Raw genomic sequence first — 18,648 nt, forward strand, 5'->3', positions numbered from 1 at the left:
GATGAGCAAAACTTCCCAGACGGCTCCAGTTAAAACATACTTTAAACAGGAGATGACAGATCTATCTACAGAAGATCAGCTGCTACACTATACAGTTAGATTTAGCTTCATCTTGGATACAGGGGTCAGATACGTGTAACTCTTAAACCCCAAAGGAAACTAACATTGAAAAATGAATACCTTGTGAAAATGAATATGGGGCAAAGGAAACAAATGCATAAATAAAAATTACTTTGCAAACTAGAAATATGTGGCAGACACCTTAACCTGTCCCCTTCTGAGTTCCATCACATGCAGGGCACAGCTAGTCACATCTGGCTTTGATGTCATTAACCTTTCTAGAAATACAGTCTTGGTCCTCAAAGCCTGCACAGAACTTCCCCAATTCCACTTTCTTCTTCTAGAAATGAAAACAAACTGCTACAAGCTAAAATTACAAAACTGCAGTAAAAAGAACCAGCTCCAAGAGCTGCACCACTTCAGGCCTCTGAACACAAACTGAGTGAAACAAAACTTTGCAAAATTATGTACACAGACAACAAAAGTAATACATGGAGAAAATCAACAACTGGACCATAACTAAAATTGCTCTGTCAAGTCAAAACTGAATTTGCCTTGGCATAATTCCCATATTCAGGATCTCTTTGATCTGATTAATTTGTACTATTAAATACTGACATCTTTTTGAATGAAGAGCAAAAAACCTTCCTCCTTTTAGCATTTGAACAAAATTAGTATTACAGCTCTTCTTTCAGTTCATGCTGCCCAACTCCCCAAATACTTCCTATCTGAATCCAAACAGGACAACTTGTGTTCACTCTTAGTACAGACTTACTCTTAACCTTACCCAAACACTACCACTGAAACCAAAAGAGTTATCAATTTCTACTTCTATTAGCACATAACAAAGTCCCTGTTTTCTTTCAATTCCATAGTTCAACTAGTCTCACAGTGATGAAAATATTGTGCCTTTAAAATAAATCCTCATTTTTCAAACTTGCTATCAAAACATCAAAAACGTTTTGTAACGCTTTTCTAAACCACCAGTTTTACCAATATCATTTTAAGCTTTTCGGGAATACTGAACATCACAGCAACAATTTTAAGTATATTTATCAACAATCAAGAATGCTCTTGATCTGTACTTCACATCTCCAGATGCAGCTTAGATACGTCTCATGAATGTGTAACAATGCATTTGGCTTTATAAATAAAAGGGTGACAGAGAATACAACGGGCATTTGTAAATGCCCATGTTACCAGAACATGTAAGACAGATCTATACAGTTGCTGTGTCATTATTTCTGTCTTTCCCACCCCACAAGTTTCACCTTTAAGTACGTTACACCTACTCTCAGATTACTGATCTTAATGGAGTGTAAAATCTAATACTGTTTTAGAAGAACTCCAGTAGAAAATAAACCAGTTGCCTCTCAGATCTGCAAGCTTAACAAATGTGTATCTACACAACTAGACTACCAACCTTGTAATCCCAAAGACTGAGAACAAGTTTGACAACACCTATTGTCTAAGAAAGACATGTTGAATGAAATGCAATTATGCTTTTCCCTTGTGAAACAAAATCCCTCTGAGTTTCCAATTTTGCCTATGACTGATGACAGGCAACCTAGCTATCCAGGTGTAGTGGATTTGCTGGCTGGATGCCAGACACCCACCCAAGCCTCTCTATCACTCCCCTCTGCAGCTGGACAGGGGAGAGAAAATATAAGGGTTCATGAACTGAGATAAAGTCAGACAGAGGTCACTTATCAAATACCACCATGGGCAGAACAGGCTCAGATTAGAAATATTAACTGAATTTATTACGAACAAAATCAGAGCATGATAATGAGAAGTAAAATTAAACCCTCAAAACACCTTCCCCCCTCCCCCACCCCTCCCTCCTACCCAGCAGCACAGGGATATGGAATTGGGGTTATGGTCAGTTCACAAGATCACAAGATATTTCTCTTGCTTCTCAGGAAGAGGAGCCCTACTCCTGCTCCAGCATGAGACTCTCCCCCACGGGAGACAGGTCTCCATGAACGTCTCTGACATGAGTCCATCTCGTGAGTAACAGATCTCTGCAAGCTGCTGCAGCATGGGTCACTCTGCCACAGGGTGAGTGACCAAAGACAGTGGTTCCAGAGGGGGCTCCGCTCTCCACAGGCCCTCAACATGGTCACAGCCTCCTGTCAGAAATCCACCTGCTCCAGCATGGTTGTCTTCCATGAGCCACAGGTGGCTTCTGCATCCTCAAAGATCTCCAAAGAGCTGCAGGGGCACAGCTGCTTCACCATGGGCTGCACCAAAAGCTCCAGGAGAATCCCAGCTCTGGTGCCCAGAGCACCTCCTCCCCCTCCTTCTGCACTGACCTTGGTGTCTGCAGACTTGTTACTTTCACATGTTCTCAACCTGCTATTCTCTGGCTGCAATTACAACTGCTCAATACAGGTTGGGTTGTTTCTTTTTCCTTCTTAAACATGTTATCACAGAGACATTACCACCATTGGCTTAGTCTTGACCAGTGGCACATTTATCTTTGGAGCTGCCAGGGATTCACTCTGCTGGGCATGGATGAAGCTTCTAGAAGCTCCTTAAAGAAGCCACCCTGCTACCAAAGCTTGGCCATGGAAACCCAATGTACCAGGTTATATCTTTTTTGAACGCTGGCATTAAACATGAACACTATGTTTGAAATTTTCTTGATATACCGGAGGGTTGCTTGTTTTAAAAATCAACAAATGAGCTTTCCTCCTTACAAAGCTTGTTGTTACAAGTCCTGTTTCAAAATGTTCATTCCTAGTAAATTTTGCTTTTAAACATCCTTTTTTGTTATTAATGGACTTAAAAGCAGTTCATACAATGTAATGTATTTTTGCTCCTTTCATGATTCAGGAAGGAAATTTTTACTGAACACATATTTGTACACCATTAACAACAATTTTATCATCATCCAGTAGCAGGCTAATACAATTAAGATTCCTTCACTTTCCAAACACATTAAAGCTTCTTTTAATTTTCTGGGCATCACAACACTGGATCTTCCTTGCTATCTCCAAGTTTCATAACCTTCTCTATGTCTTAACTAATCTGTACTAATTAACTGCTATCCATCTTAATTCCCATACGAAATTACTTCAAAATCATTTGGATGAGAAGACAGTAGCCAATAAGGAACCCTATTCTACCACAGGCCACTGCAATTACACCTCATTTTCAGCCTCTTAAACTCTCAACAAGTCACATTTGCACCATTTCAGCTAAAGCATGTTCCTTTTCCATAATTTAATTTAGCTGTGTATATGCACAGTTCTGGCAAGAAAAATAATCTTGCACTCTGTTCACACTGTTTTGAAGAATCTAAAAGAACTACAACACATTTCTGCCCTGCTTACATCAATTTTAGCCTAGCTACTAAGCCTAATGAACCTGAAGCACATAGTGGTAATGGTACCTAGAGCACACTTCCCTATTCTTGAGAGTACAGCAGGTCACACCACTTTAGATTCAGTGATACACACAGAGACTCATTATGATGCTCAACAGAGGCCCCACAATGTCATCAATCAAAAAGGGTTAAAGTATTTCTAGGCTTCACTACAGAAGCTAAACCAGAATTGAATTTCATGCTGACCACCCAAACTAAGACTAGGTTCAGGCAGAGTCTACTCCAGCGCCCCTGGGTAGTACCATCCAGTGACAAACGGACCAGACAACTCCAGACTCCAGAGCAGAGGATGCTAGCTTACCAACACATGTTTTAAAGTGATTTGGTAATACAGTGTCAGATGCTGTTATGCTTAATTATATAGATTTACTTATGAGCAAGTATGTGCATGTGTGCAGCATTTTATTCAGAATTTAGTTATAATACATTATGTCCTGCAAATCAACCCAGTGAAAATCAAATAACCTGTTCATACAAAAGAACATAGTACATCTGTAGCACTGGCAGGTCTGGAGTGTAGAGCCATCTGCCAAAGGAAGACACTCATCCCATGCCCTGCAGTGATTGTTTTAACAGGTTATTTAGAGTAATACATAGCACCTGATGTAGTAGCAAGTACATAATTCATAAACCAGAAGGCCATGTATTTGTGCTTTGTGAAAGGTTGATAGAAAAATAAAATCTGCTGAAACAGCAGGACAGCAGTGTTCCTTTCTCTTGCCACCAATTTTCACCCTTCTGCAACAGCTGTTTCACTAATTCACACATTTAAGTACCCAGCTAGTCTGAACTACAACTTCAAACTAAAACCAACCAGGTGGATTTCAAAGCCACTATCACTGAAAGTATTTTTTTCTACCTGAACTTTAACTTACAGCAATATTCCAATCCAAGAAGGACAAAAGTAAAAGTCAGTATTTGCTTTTATACTGACAGTCATTGCTTTGGTTTTTTAAGAGAGATGACCTGCCAGAAGACACTTCAGTCAAATGTCTTACAACTCATGCAAGAGGCAACACATCTTTATGGCTGGAAAGTCTACTCAAGAAACCAAGGTCCCTTTAGCATCACAAGTTACTTGTACCACTATCCCCCCTTGTCATAGTTAAGGTTGTGTTTGCTTAGAAGACAGACACCGAATTGTTCCACATCCCTTGGAAGGTATTTCTTTAAGAGTACTAACTGAAAGAAGAATGAGTTGAAAAATGGTTTTGCTAGCTGTACTTCTTCCCCTACTAAAAACACATTTAGGTTGACTGAGTCCAGCAAACTTCCAAAACACCTACAGGTTTTTAACCTCTTCTCCATCTCAGTTTACAAATATGAAGCTCAAAAGAGCTTCAAAGAAAGACCAGGACTAAAAAAACACCCCAGGTTATTTAAAGTAAAATATATTTCAAGTAAAATAAAATTTCCAGAAAATCTCATTTCCTTATGTAGTTTAGTTTAAGTGCTCGTATACAACCCTCTTTTGCAGGGCATGGAGTCTATTTCTGAGACCTAATTCCCTGAACTTATGGTACATAAAGTCTACAGCCTAACAATCCAAAGTTACTGATAAAAAACCAAAACCTGAACATTCTTATTAAAGCTACTACTGATAGCTAAGTAGCAGAACAAAATGGTTATTCTTCAGGTAAGTTGTACAATACATGTACAGATGTGAACAGAATTATCTTTTCAATAAAAACCAAGGACGCTCTAAGGTACTCAGATCTTTGGCGTTCTCATCAGTACAAACCTAGGGTTCATTCTCTGGGTTTCTGTTTTTGAAGTACTTAAGTTGATGTGAATTTTCATTTTAGAAAGGCCTTGCATACCATTTACAATACAGATATGTACAATGTCGAAGGACCTAAAGTGTATACCAGGAAAACCTCAGGTCATCCAAATAATAAACTAGAAAAGGAAACTGTTTTAGTCTACACAAGTCACTTGAAGCAGTTTCTGTATGGAACAATGAACAGTAAACAGAAGTACGTACCTCTTGTCCAGTAAGAAAGAGTAAGAGATCTCCTTCTTCTTCTTCACACATGTGAATCTGTATCACTGTTCGAATGGCAGCCTCAAGGTAGTCCCTTTCAGGTTCTGGAGTATAGAATATCTCCACAGGATGGGTGCGACCCGGGATAGTTAGAAGAGGACAGTTATCAAAATAGATCTGAAACTTGCCAGCATCTAAAGTAGCACTCATAACGATAACCTGTAGGTTTGGAGGACAAAAAGTTACTCAACGTTTAGAACTTGTGACATCTTATGCATGCAACATGTAATTTTAAGAAATTGTTAACTGTGATATAAGAACACTTTTATTACCTGAATACAGCACCCTTGTTACAAAGGTTCAAAAAAATTCCAAGTCAAATACATAAGGTTAAGCTACAATTGTATTGTTTCTAGGAGCTTCCTCAATACATAACACAATCAGGATTTCCTAGGGTTAGCCTTCCAATATACATTATCACAGATGAAAAAACAATTATAAAAATCAGCCAATGGTAAGCACACAGATACTTTATCCAGCATGACTGCAACTAGAACAGAGATGCTTTTGGACTTCATCATTACTGACCTTCAGATCAGATCTTTGTCTCACAACTTCCTTCAAAACTCCCATCAAGATATCCGTAGCCAGTGTTCTCTCGTGGGCCTCATCAAGAATTATAACACCATAGCGCTCCAGCAAAGGATCATTCATTGCTTCACGAAGCAACATACCATCAGTCATATACCTGAACAAACAGAAACAATTCCAACTCACACTGTTTATTAGGTTTGATGCAGAGTCCTCTTCCTTATTCACTACATTGCTTGAATTAAGCTTTTAATCAACTTTTAAAATGAACTAACACCAGCAAACTACTTCCAACACTGTAACATGCCCATTTTACGTTTTCAAATATAAACAGTGTAAGTGGAATCTGGAATTATGGGGGGAAAGCTTAAAAAGAAAAAAAAAGGGGGGAGGGCGGGGGCAAACAAGGTTTAGTAACATTTACAATAGTTTATTGAGTATTACTGGCAAACTTCCAGTAACCTGAGCTCAAGAGATGGGAAAAGAAAGGGGAAAACACCCCCTGAAGTCCAAGATATACTGTTTCTGCAATTGTTCTTCTCTTCTGTCTGCAGATCTTCTGTTCACTTCTTGCTTTTCTGCTACTGTTACATTTCTTTTTCCATAATAACTTTATGCCCAGCCCTTCAAATACTTGTAGCACCAAAGAGAAGCCATCTTTGGATAGAAAAGCATTGATCCTTGAACCACACTGCGGTGTTTTTAATGGAGCATTTGGAATGTAATCTGCAAATGATGTATTAAATGCACCTGTTTCCTGGCAGCACAGCAATCTATAGCAGCTGACAAGTAAAACACTCCTGACTATGTGTTCCAGACCCAGGTATAGGCCAGTTTTGAATCTTTGCGAAGTTTTCTTTACTGAAATAAGCTACTGAACTTCACCAGAAGTACCCTGAGTAGAAGACCCCACACATAAAACATCAGCTGAATGTACAACAAAGAGAAACTGCATGTTGAAGTGCTTCATTATGAACAGCACCTTAATAATAAAATACTTATTCAGATTACCTCCTTCTTTATGGATCATTTAAAATTTATTTCTATAGGGTCCAGTGTCTTCTTTAGGAGGAATGAATAATTTCCAACTCTATTCATGCCTCATACCTCACATTTGTCTCACCTCATGCTACAGCTCCCCTGTCTCTTCCCCACTCAGAAACAAAGCACCAATCCACAGAGTCACTCCCTTATTACTCCTTTCGTAACTTTGCCCTCACCCTTCATTACCCTGTGGTTCCCCCACCTCCAAGTATGCTGCTATACCTTTATCTTACAGCTGTCACTTACTTCAGAATGGTTTTTGCACTACTGCAATCTTCAAACCGAATGGAGTACCCAACCTCCTGGCCCAGCATGACATCCATCTCATCAGCAACGCGCTGTGCCACGCTCATTGCAGCCACTCGCCGGGGCTGGGTGCATGCCACTCCCCTCTTCGGGCCAGGTAACGAGCGCATGTAGTCAACACACCATTGAGGGATCTGTCAAGAACAAAATTCAGTGATAAACACTCTTCAAATGGCCACACAGAACCTGTAACCTTTGTATTGAATCCAAAGTCAGTTAGAATTCCACATAGATGTCAACTGCACACACAAAAATAGCCAAAGCAGGAGAGACTAGACTAGGGATAGATGAGTTAGTTGGATCCAGTGCCACTAAGTAAAGCACACTCTTGTTAAGCGTGTACATTACTAGCTTTGAAGTTATCAAAGAAATACGTAGGTTCATGGTACATTTTACCTGCGTTAGATCAATACCTTTCACAGGTAGGTAGGGAGCCAACGTGCTCCTGAGCAACCAAAATTAGAGCAAACACACTCAAAATCTGAGATCAGCAGCACAGTTAAAGTTTTACAGTAAGCAAAATGTATTTTGTGTCTTGAAAAAGTAATGCTTAATAATATATTTAAGCAAAAAGAATGACTTTAGTAATAAAGAACTGTCTTAGCCAAGAAGTGCAACAAATAAAATGAACAGATAATTGTGTTCTTTAGGTTTATTACTGTTCTTCAGAAGTTTCATCAATAAGATATAAATCCCCTATGCTTTCTTTTCTGTGTTAGCACTCATTTTATTTGCCAGTCAGTAATTTTCTGCCCCTATTAGGACTCTGGAAACAGTAAGAATCATCCAAAATAAGTTTTATTCAGAATTCCTATGATCAGTAACAGCTTGATAGAGATAGACTATTGTCAACATGTTCTCAGTGTGACACTTTATGAGGAGACATCTCCAGGCTGAACTAGTTCCAAGCCTACAGACCAAAAAAACCCACTCATTCTTGGTAATTACTTTCCAAGTATTCTTAAAAGCACGAAGAGGAAAAGAAAACATACCCTTTATACATGGCATTCCAATGAGGAATAATAGAGAAAGTAGTATAATTTAAACAAGGAAAATGTCAGTTCTTCATTATCATGTTTTCATAGCAAAATGGACGTAAGTAAACAGTAAGACATAACCAGATCAGTGTAGTCTAAAGCATTTTTAATGAAAACTATACTTCCACTATAAATACATGAACAATAAAGCAAACAAAAGCAATATATGACAGGAGCTACTAGACTGCTGCGAAGAACTCAAATTTCTGCAAATCCTATTCAAAACTAGAATAGCAGTTCTTGAACACTAACAGCAGCAACATGAAACCCTAGCCTGTAACATACGCATGCATCCCCTGCTTCCCAAGTCACTAGTGATAGTTCAACTAAGTACATTAGTATATGTAAGTATATTAGGTGAAGCTTTCTGACTTAAAACAGAGCAAGTCCTGAAATAAATTTTGAACCAGCAGATCTGCCAGGCCACTGCAGCATGAAATAAAACCAATTTAAAAGTAATTTTCCAGTAAACAACAAAACCTTCAGCATCAGTGTCAAATGAAAGAAAAGTGCTCTACAGACTTCCCTGTGCTAAGCTGATATAGACAACCACCCGAAGACTTTTCCTGTCCAGCTTTCAAAGACATACAAATACTGGGAAAAAGGGCTGTGCCATACTGCATTTTTTACTTCAGTCATGTCTGGGAATATACTTTCATTTGGTTATTATGAAACCTAGCCTAAAGTTAATCCTACTGACAGAAAAACCCTATACCATCATCAAAATCCCTGACTTTCCTTATAAAAAATTGTCATTTTATCAGTATCAAAAGCAGAAGGAATGGCTTTAATCAGCACCATTTAATCTCAAGGACTTCCTTAAGTAAGAGAGATTTTCAAATATGACTTCCATAAACACAAGGAGATAGTGACTACACATACAGTGGCCTCTAAGATCAAGGATAAAGGACTAAGGATTAAAGACTAATTCAAAGTCAAAGGAACTTCATCATTCTAAGGAATGCATAGCAAGAGACAGAAGAGCACCACCCTTTCTGGCTTTTTTGAGCCCCTCTAACTTCCTGAAAACTTCCTCAGTTACAAGTTACATAGTAGAATTCTCTTAATTTTCATTATTTGAGAACCTGTATCAGTTCTCCTGCCCACTAAAGGACAAGGATTAAGCTATACTTCATATCACCTTGCTCTGGACTTTGCCAAGAAGCCCTGCTAAAGAAGGGCATCACTTATGTTACATCAATACACAAAGGAGATGCCACTCTACCATTCTCTTTACCAAACAAAGTGAAATTATACCAGAACCACATGATCCCAGATTTAAAAGAGAGTGAACGCCTGCAATTACAATAAGTAATTACCCCTTCCTAAAAGAAATCTGGCACACCCATTCCACCACTGAGCCTGTTTCCAGTGCATTTAGAAAAACCAGTTAACTTCAAAGGTTAAGTTTAAATTACAAATCAAAGCACTGCAAACACTAAAGAACTGAAAATTAATGTCTTGGCTTCCAGTATACTTCTTCAGTACTCTGGGGTTTAAGTCTATGTGCAACAAGAGAGAAAAGTTTAATCTTCTGTTTTTTCCATTGTCTCAGCCAAGCATTTCCAATCCTGGGTGCTCTAGAAGACTAATGGGAAAACATGCACATAATCATAGAATCACAAAATGGTTTCAGGTGGAAGGGATCTTAAAGATCATCTGGTTTCAACCATCCTGCAACGGGCAGGGATGCCACCCACCAGACCAGACTGCTACAAGCCCCACCCAACCTGGCCATAAACACTTGCAGGGATGAGGCACTCCCAGCTTCTCCAGGAACTTGTTCTAACATTTTACCACTCGGACAGCGAAAAAAATTTCCTAACACCTAATCTAAATTTCCCCTCTTTCAGTTTAAAAGTAATTTCTCCTTGACCTATCACTATCTGCCCATGCAAAAAGTCACTCTCCATGTTTTTCCAAGTCCTCTTTAGATACTGCAAGGCCACAATGAGCGCCCTCCCCCCCCCCCCCCCCCCCCCCCGCCGATTCTGTCTAAACGAGAGAGGTGTGGATACATAATCAGGGAAGGGACTTGAGAGGCAGCAGCTCACTATCAAAAACACATCTACTACTGTATAGCCTTCTACTATCACAATCAAAGAAGATTAATTTTGGAAATAATACTTTTCAAATATTGCTTGCTTTTATTTGTATAAAGTTGACATTAATAGCTTATGTACACCTGCAGTTTGAGCATTAAAGGATTTCTTAGCTGCAGAAAAGTATTAATCTTGCCCTGATCAGTGAATTTAAGAAGAAAAACAATCATCCCCAAACAGGTTTTAAGACAGCAACTGACCACAAAAATGATGTGACACTACCATATGCAAAACGAAGTTTTCATTAGGTGGCAGCAGGACAATTTTTAGTGGTATGTCCCTACACAGACACTGTCAGTTGTTTAAAAATGTATCTGCAACTTCACAGAGCAAATTCAGAGGAAGCAGGGAAGCTTCCAAGACAGCTTACATGCTTCTGGTAGCTTAAATCTGATTTTTAGCAAAGATGTGTTACATTACTTAAACCCTTTCAGAAACCAAGGGTTAAAGTAGGAAGATAATTCAGGAAAAGCTTCATGTCTGAGGAATAACATTGATACAACCTTTAGATCTTCAAATTTTCAGATCACACAACAAGTAATCTTGTTTGTATATATTTAAGTACCATTTTTTAACACAATATTCAGGCTACTGCATCTTCCAAATAACTACATAATCAAACCTTTCTGAAGAATTCTATACAGCCCTGGTCTTGGCTTATACAGTTAAAAGAAAAATAAAAATAATGTCATAACACTACCTGCTAACATAACATTGGTTCCTACAATGTGCAGCAAGGTCCTGTAACTTTAGATATTTCAGGCACAGCTATAAAAGATATTAAATATATGACTATGTCCTTCACATTTTCTCAACATCCAAAATTGTATGACCAAAAATGTACTGGCTGTAAGACTTAAAGTTAGCTACAATCCATTTAAAAGAAAAACTAAAATATTCTTCTGCTTTTATTTTCTGCCTAGATAAAAAGATTTTATCAGGTTACAGAACAAAAAACTGTTTTACATTAGTTTTCAACACAGACTTTAAACATCAAACTAGAGAATAAAGTTTTGAACAAGTCTGTCCTGCTACAAACACCCAGGTGTTCTTGTATATTAGATATTCCCTGTTCACTGGTCCTCAAATTTTTTGTTAAGGCTTAAGGAGGCTCTGCTTATCTGTTATCACTGCTTTTGGTGCTGAGGAAGACTTTTAAAGCCATCAGTCTACCAAAAAAAAGTCATTTTTAACTGCAGCACTAAAAAGCTCTACAACCTCTGAGAAGTTTCAGCACCAAAGAAACACAAGACTCTACCTTTCAAGTTCAAGTATCACAAAAAGCTAATCAGATGTCAGAACTGTATCTGACATTTCAATTCCTTTTATTTGTAGCAGTAAGTTTCATAAAACATGAACAAGTTCATACTTTGTAGCTGCCATCTACAAAGACAGGTAAACAAATTATTTGGAACCACCACTTCAGTTTGTGGATTAGTAACACTTCTGTGCCACCATTAAAGCTCTATCTTTCTCTAACAGAAACCTACCAATTATAAAGCTCAATGGAAGCAGGGGCCTAGCAGTAGTAATGGATTTTTGAAATGGAAGAAGCTGTAAAATTCTCCTCACCTTTTGCACTCATTAAGCAAATCTAACATAATATAAATTAGTTTTGCTCACAGCTTGTGAAGTATTCTTACACAATTTATTTCTCACACACAACCACAACCTTTTAAAAAATGCAGTATTGTACAGATATGAACTCACCTGTGTTGTTTTACCAGACCCAGTCTCTCCAACCAGCACAAATGACTGATGCCTAATCAAAATATCTGTAAATCTCTCCTTATATTCCCAGACAGGAAGCTGTAGCCTTTTTTTCAGGATATCATAATATCGTGGGGTATGTGGTAGATTTGTGAAAGGGTTAATACTGTGTGGAATCATTGCTGGTTTTATAGCTGGTAGCCCAGCAGATGCATAATAAGTAGAGTTGGACGTAGGTCGCAGATCTTTTTCCTTGTCCCTCTCTCTGTCACGATCTCTATCTCTGTCACGATCCCTGTCCCGATCTTTGGAACGGTCATCTCGGTCCCTGTCCCGGTCCCGATCTTTCCTAAAATGGGTTAAGAGACACAGGAGAAAATGAGACACTTGAATATTTAAATGCAGAGGAGGAATTTTAATACAATGCAACCCTAAAGGTGCCCAAACCAAATCTTTCAAGTCTTGTAGGCAGCTACTTGGAAGAATAAGCTCCAAGGAGTAACAGGATATATGATGCATACTCAACATTAGATAGACATAGCTACACTTATTGTACCTAAACACAACAACAGTTCCTCTCATTACAGGCAAGATTGAATAAAGCAATCACGTGGAGAGATGAAGGTTTTGACTCCCTTCATCTAATGATTATAAATAATCAGCTATGCAGTGTAGACGACTCAGCTCTCCCCATCCCCACTTGCTGCTGCAGAAAAATAAGAGAACGCTAAATAGTGTTTTTGCCTACCTACCAAAGGAATTATACCCATCCAAGAAAACTAACTCAAGAGAGTAAGCAAGCCATGGAAGGAAAGTCTGATTTCATTATTCCACAATTACTCTGCAGCTTTATTTTTGTTTCAAGTCTTACACACAATTCTGACTCCAACTTTGATACTCAGGTTGAGTCTGGAACTTAAGACCTAAAAGCTCTATAGACACTATAGCTCACAGAATCAGAATAGTATATATAGGCTGGAAATGACCCTTAAAATCATGGACTTCAACTGTTAACCCAACACTACCAAGCTGCACAGTATCTTCTCCGGTATCACCTTGTACCACACACTTGAACAGCATTTATGTATTTACATTTGTTCCAAATATTAAGTAGAAAACTTCACTGCATGTGCAAAAGAAAAATAGTATTCTAAAACTCTGACCTCAGTCTTTTTGAGTTTCTGATTCTGCAAGTCCATGTGCTTGCTCCTGCACATAATCCCACTCTTCCTACAAACACACTTCGAAAAGAATCCTTACTTTCACACATATAGTGGCATGTTTTAATAAAAATTCCCAATTGAGAACTTTGAAACAAGCCCTGCTTTACAAAAACAATCCATTTCATTTTAAACTAGATCAAGTTAAAAAGATTAGGGGCATCTTCGCCTGCAAAACTGAGCATATGCAAAGCTTTGTCCCTTTTTGTACATTAACTGAAATCCCATCAAAAAGGCAAAACAAACTATGTCAACACCAGCTTTACAGCAAGTGAACACAAAAACATTTCTAGGATATATTAAGCAAAAAACAAAACCTTGCCTCCTTCACCAATACTCTGGCATGTCTAGAGACCATGTCCAAAGAAAACTCTTGCCAACACTCGTCTCCAAAGGTTTTTTGTTTTAAACATGCACTTGGCATTCAAATGTAACTACTCAAATAATACCAAATTCTGACCTATAGAGAAGATGCAGTAACGAAGATTATATTAGCACTGATTCCATAAATTTTAATTCAAAACATGCTGTGCTTTGGAAACAACCACCACTACTCTTCTTGTACAAATGAATGTAATGTGTGCAGCCTTTTTTTTTCTCCTCTGTACTGTAGCTTTAACATTACTTCTAACACAGTTAAATATTGTACAAGCTAGAAATCTCTTCCTACTGTAAAATGCCAGGCAAATACTGCAGAACCCAATAGGTTCACACTCTCCATATGGAAGTTATCCCTAGGAACGAGACTCCATTATGCTGCTTAGAAAGGTCTAATAGCATTTATCAGCCAGCAACAAAGCTTTGGGCTTGGCTGATGGGCTATTCACCTTCTAAACAGCTACATGTACCAGGACATACAAGTGCATGGTCAAACAGTAACATCACTGGCAGGAAAAAGAAATAAAGGTATAAAAGCAATTCAAGGAAGCCAGGGTAAAATGCAACAACACACTTCACTAAAGGTAGAATAAGCCACATTACTAATATGAAGGTTTGGTTTTTTACAGTATTCTTTTGTATATGTATGTTTCTGAAGGATTTGTATCCTTCACTGGTATCCAGTTAAAGTGCAAATAAACCACACCAACAAAATCTATTCCACAACCATTTACTTAAAGAGTATCATGTCAGCAGCTTCTGCATTACAGACCATCAAGTGTTCCTATCCATACGCTTCAGCCCCCATGAAGCAGCCCTAGTGCTAAAATGAACAGATCCCCACTGCTGCCTACCCTTCCCAGGTGTCAGCACAAGCATTTCACCAGCCTTGTGAAGAACCAACCTTCCCACCTGCGTTAATTTTAACTTGGATCAGTATCTCTGATCTGGCCTCCTAAACATTCCCTTGTAGCACTTATTTTCCATGTCGGTAGTTACCTCTGTGGGCTTAAAGCAAACAAAAATACAACCTCATGAACAAAAAGCTAATTAAATGGACTACAAACACAATCCATCATGGAAAGTGCCATTAATCCTCCATTTCTTAGTTTCTTCACTGAACTCTTACAGCTTTTATATTGCACAAACAGAAAGGATACCTACCAAGCTCTATAAACATTTCAGAAGTAAAAACTATTTATGTGTTAATAAAAAGAGTTGAGTCTATTTCTTTTTTCAAAAAGTAGAAGAGAAGTGGGGCAACCAGATCCTACCACAGAAACAACACCACATACAACATGCCTTCAAACTTACTCTCTAACACTTATACAGCAGCACTTTCTTTCCCTGAAGCTGTTTACCAGTCTTCCATTATTACTGAAGCTTAGCAGACACACACTCCCTTGGTCAACAAGCAAAAAGAAGAATGAGAGTTATGCTGCCATATAAATTTCCTTAACTTTCTAAATATGTGGCCTGGCAGTTCTTTACTTATAAACTGTCACATTTTAGCTGCTTTTTCATTATTGCACAGAAAAAACAGAACTCAAACAAAAATTTACACTAAAGTAATAACTTAATCACATTTGTCTTGCCCCTGATACCTGTAACAGCCTTCATGATCAGAAGGGGGCTGGGATTTTTTGCTCTGCTTCTAAGTGAAAAAGTCTGGTCTGCTATTTGCTTTCACTTCCTTACATTTGCACACATATAACGTATATGAACATACACAGATAACAAAACAGAACACAGAACATACACACAAAAAAAGTACTCTAGCAATCAATAAATAAGCATGCTTTTTTGATTGGAAATCATATTAAAAGGGAAACAAAGGACTCAAGGTAAACCACTGATCATCACAGTGAAAGTGTAAGCCCATCTAAGAGATCATTAGTATTCTTCCCCATTATTAAACACAGCAATATTTGATGCAAAAAAAGGGAATATGCTAAAGGAATTTCTGTTCTATACAGAAATCAACCAAATACACTTAGTCTGAATGATACATCCCACTCGATCACTAACTCCGATGTTACACAACTCAAATATATTAGAAAAGAATTTAACATATTTTAAAATAGTGTGTATGGAATTCACAGAAACACTGTAAACCTTCCATACAATTTCTATTTTTCCAAAATGTTTTTTACTTCACAGACAATACTTCAAGTCTGGAAGAAAACAGATGCCATGCAGATGTTTAAGGTCACACCAACAATTACAAACATGTCGGCCAAGTAGAGCTCATGTGGCACTGCTGCCATGTAGAGCTACTAACAGAGGCCTCCATTAAAGAGGAACTAAAAAATACATGTTCGCTTGAAGTAGCTTTCATATTTTGTCAGGTAGTGCAGCTTGGATGCAAGACACATTACTGCTGTGAATGTGAAGTGGTAACCCTGGAGGAGCTCATCCAGCTTAATCCAGCTCCACAGCCACCTAAACCACAGAAAGGCACTCTCAGCACAGAGGAAGGCAGGTACACACACGCTTTTAACAAGACTCCACACATCCTCCTTACGGCCTTGCACAAGCTGCAAAACCAAATTACCAACCATGTAACGTTAGTATGACTCGTGCTACATGAATCAAGACTGGAGGTCATCTAAGAAAAAATCATGCTCAGTAATTACTCTTACAGTGAGTTTTTCTCAGTCCTATACCATTTAATGCTTTTACCAGTAGAGGAAAGAACAAAGAAGGGGCACAAGGCTTCTACAGTTTTTAGGTGCCATAAAGGTCAATGTCTTCTGGTTTAACACCGGTGGGAACTCAATGCAGTACGTACAAAATGGCAGGACTAAGAGTGGAGAATAGCATTAATGGTAAGTAAAAACAATAAATAAAGCTGCACCAAAACTATAAAACATACAAACAAGGACATACTGACCAGTGATTATCTTTACAACCAGCTGGAACAGTTGTACCACATTTAAATAACGCCCCGTTTTGACATAACCACTTGATAATTTTACAAAAGCCTCTATGTACAGAAAAACTGTATATGTACAACATTTCTGTACACGCAGAGGAACTATTTCAATCTCTGGGAAAGCCTACAAAAATGCATTAACTAAAGCAAATAGCTTATTATATTTTAAAAAACGTGATTACAATGATCCTACAGACAGGAAGCAAGCTGAATAATAAACGCTTATTTTGTTTAGCTGAGAAAAATTAATCAAACTCTAGGGGCTAAAACCTAAAGCTGTACAAGCTTACCCTAAAAATGGCAAGTTTTGCAAAGACTGTTAGTCAGTGAATATTAACTGCTACATTAGAGTTATTGTAACCTTTGAGAACGGAAGGATTTTTCTCAGATAAATAGTCCAAAACAAAGCTGATGGACTTAAGCAACTGTTTAATTCACGGAAGCCTCCTGTGCTCCATAAAGGCCAGACGAGATAAACACTGCATTTCTTTGTACTCCTTGAAACTTCAGAAATTTACTTTCAAGAGCTGCCTGCCTTTCCTCCCTCTCCTGCCCAACTAGAGAGGAAAAATTATGTGTAAAGAAAGCTCTAAAGCAACGCTGAATTTAAGGACAGCACCAGTGCATTGTCTGTGTTCCTGCAATTACATTAACCTCAACAAAAAATATGCTGAAGCGTGTCAACCTTCGCAACACTAATAAACACTCCCCTGCCCTCTACCTCAAAACCCACCTCACCATCAATTCTTACTTCAAACCAAGCACATCACCGAGGGTGACTGGGTGAAAGACGTTAACAAAGGAACAACGCTCCCACCAGCGCAGGCACTAACAACACGGGCTGCACAAACCTCGTGTTCACCTCTAGGCCCACGTTTGCCAGACCTTCCAAGGCAGAGAATAAGTAAACAAGTACAAAGGAAGGGGGGAGAAGGAGTAGGGAGGGTCAACATAAACACGAAGGCGAAGAACCGCAAACAAAGCGCGGCGCGGGCCCAGCAGCGCGCCAGCCCCGCCACGAGCGCCCAGCCCGGCCCCCTTGCCCAGGCGGCCGGGCCGGCGCCTTCCTCCCTTCCCCCTCCCGGCGCCGCCGCACGAGGCCCTCCCGCCCGCTCCAGCCGCCATCCGCCCCCCCGAGGGGCCCGCCGGCAGAGCGCCCGACTCCGAGCCAGGCCCAGCGCTCCGGGGAGCCGCGACACTTTGGGGCCTGCTCGGCCGAACAGGCGTCGCTGCAGCCTCTCCCTGCCTCGCACGGCGGACGCACCGCGCCCCGGGGAGCTCCAGCCCCGGAGGAGCGGCCGCAGCCGGGGATGGGGCGCGGATGGCGCGGGAGCAGCCGCGATCCCCCCCCACCCACCCCGCCGCGGGCCGCGCCGCCCGCGCCACCCCTCACCCGTCGGTGGTGCGTTTCTTGCTGGAGCTGTAATCGTCGCCGAGATCGAGGCGGTGGCGCTTGGACATGGCGATGGCGGGCGGGCGGTCGGTCGGTCGGTCGGTCTGGCTGAGAGTCGGTCCGTCCGGGTGCGGCGGGCGGGCGCGCTGCGCTCCCTCCCCGAGCGGCGGCACGGCGAGGCACGGCCGACAAAATGGCGGCCGGAAGGAAGCGCCGGGACCGCGCAAGGCGCTGGCGCGCGGGCCCGTTGGCCAAAGCCTCCCCTGGGCGCGCGGCCGACGGCCCCGCCCCGCCGGGCGCGCTCCCGCGGCGGCGCGAGGGGAGCGGGCTGAGGCCGAACCGGGATCAGCCCCGTGACAGGATCAAGGGCTCGCAGGGTCACCGCGTGGAAAAGACCCCTAAGATCATCCAGTGCGAGCGTCCACCCAGCACTACCACTGTAACCACTAGGTCACATCACCCAGCGCCACATCCAAACACCTCCTGAACGCCTCGGG

The 18,648-nt window shown here is 40.3% G+C and overlaps 1 protein-coding gene across 1 annotated transcript in view; it reads right to left on the reverse strand.

Moving 5' to 3' along the window:
• DHX15 (DEAH-box helicase 15) overlaps positions 1 to 18,344 on the reverse strand; it is a 44,661-nt gene extending 26,317 nt beyond the window's left edge. Inside the window, exons 1-5 of the mRNA XM_041459341.1 lie at positions 18,152 to 18,344; positions 12,226 to 12,574; positions 7,317 to 7,510; positions 6,024 to 6,183; positions 5,436 to 5,654 (exon numbers count right to left, since the gene is read on the reverse strand). Coding sequence (XP_041315275.1) covers positions 5,436 to 5,654; positions 6,024 to 6,183; positions 7,317 to 7,510; positions 12,226 to 12,574; positions 18,152 to 18,219 — 990 coding nt within the window. The 5' untranslated portion in view covers positions 18,220 to 18,344. The remainder of the gene's footprint in view (positions 1 to 5,435; positions 5,655 to 6,023; positions 6,184 to 7,316; positions 7,511 to 12,225; positions 12,575 to 18,151) is intronic.
• Between the last annotated feature and the right edge of the window lie 304 nt (positions 18,345 to 18,648).

The sequence above is a fragment of the Pyrgilauda ruficollis genome, unplaced genomic scaffold (assembly GCF_017590135.1).
Source record: "Pyrgilauda ruficollis isolate IOZ18807 unplaced genomic scaffold, ASM1759013v1 scaffold1, whole genome shotgun sequence".
Taxonomy (NCBI): domain Eukaryota; kingdom Metazoa; phylum Chordata; class Aves; order Passeriformes; family Passeridae; genus Pyrgilauda; species Pyrgilauda ruficollis.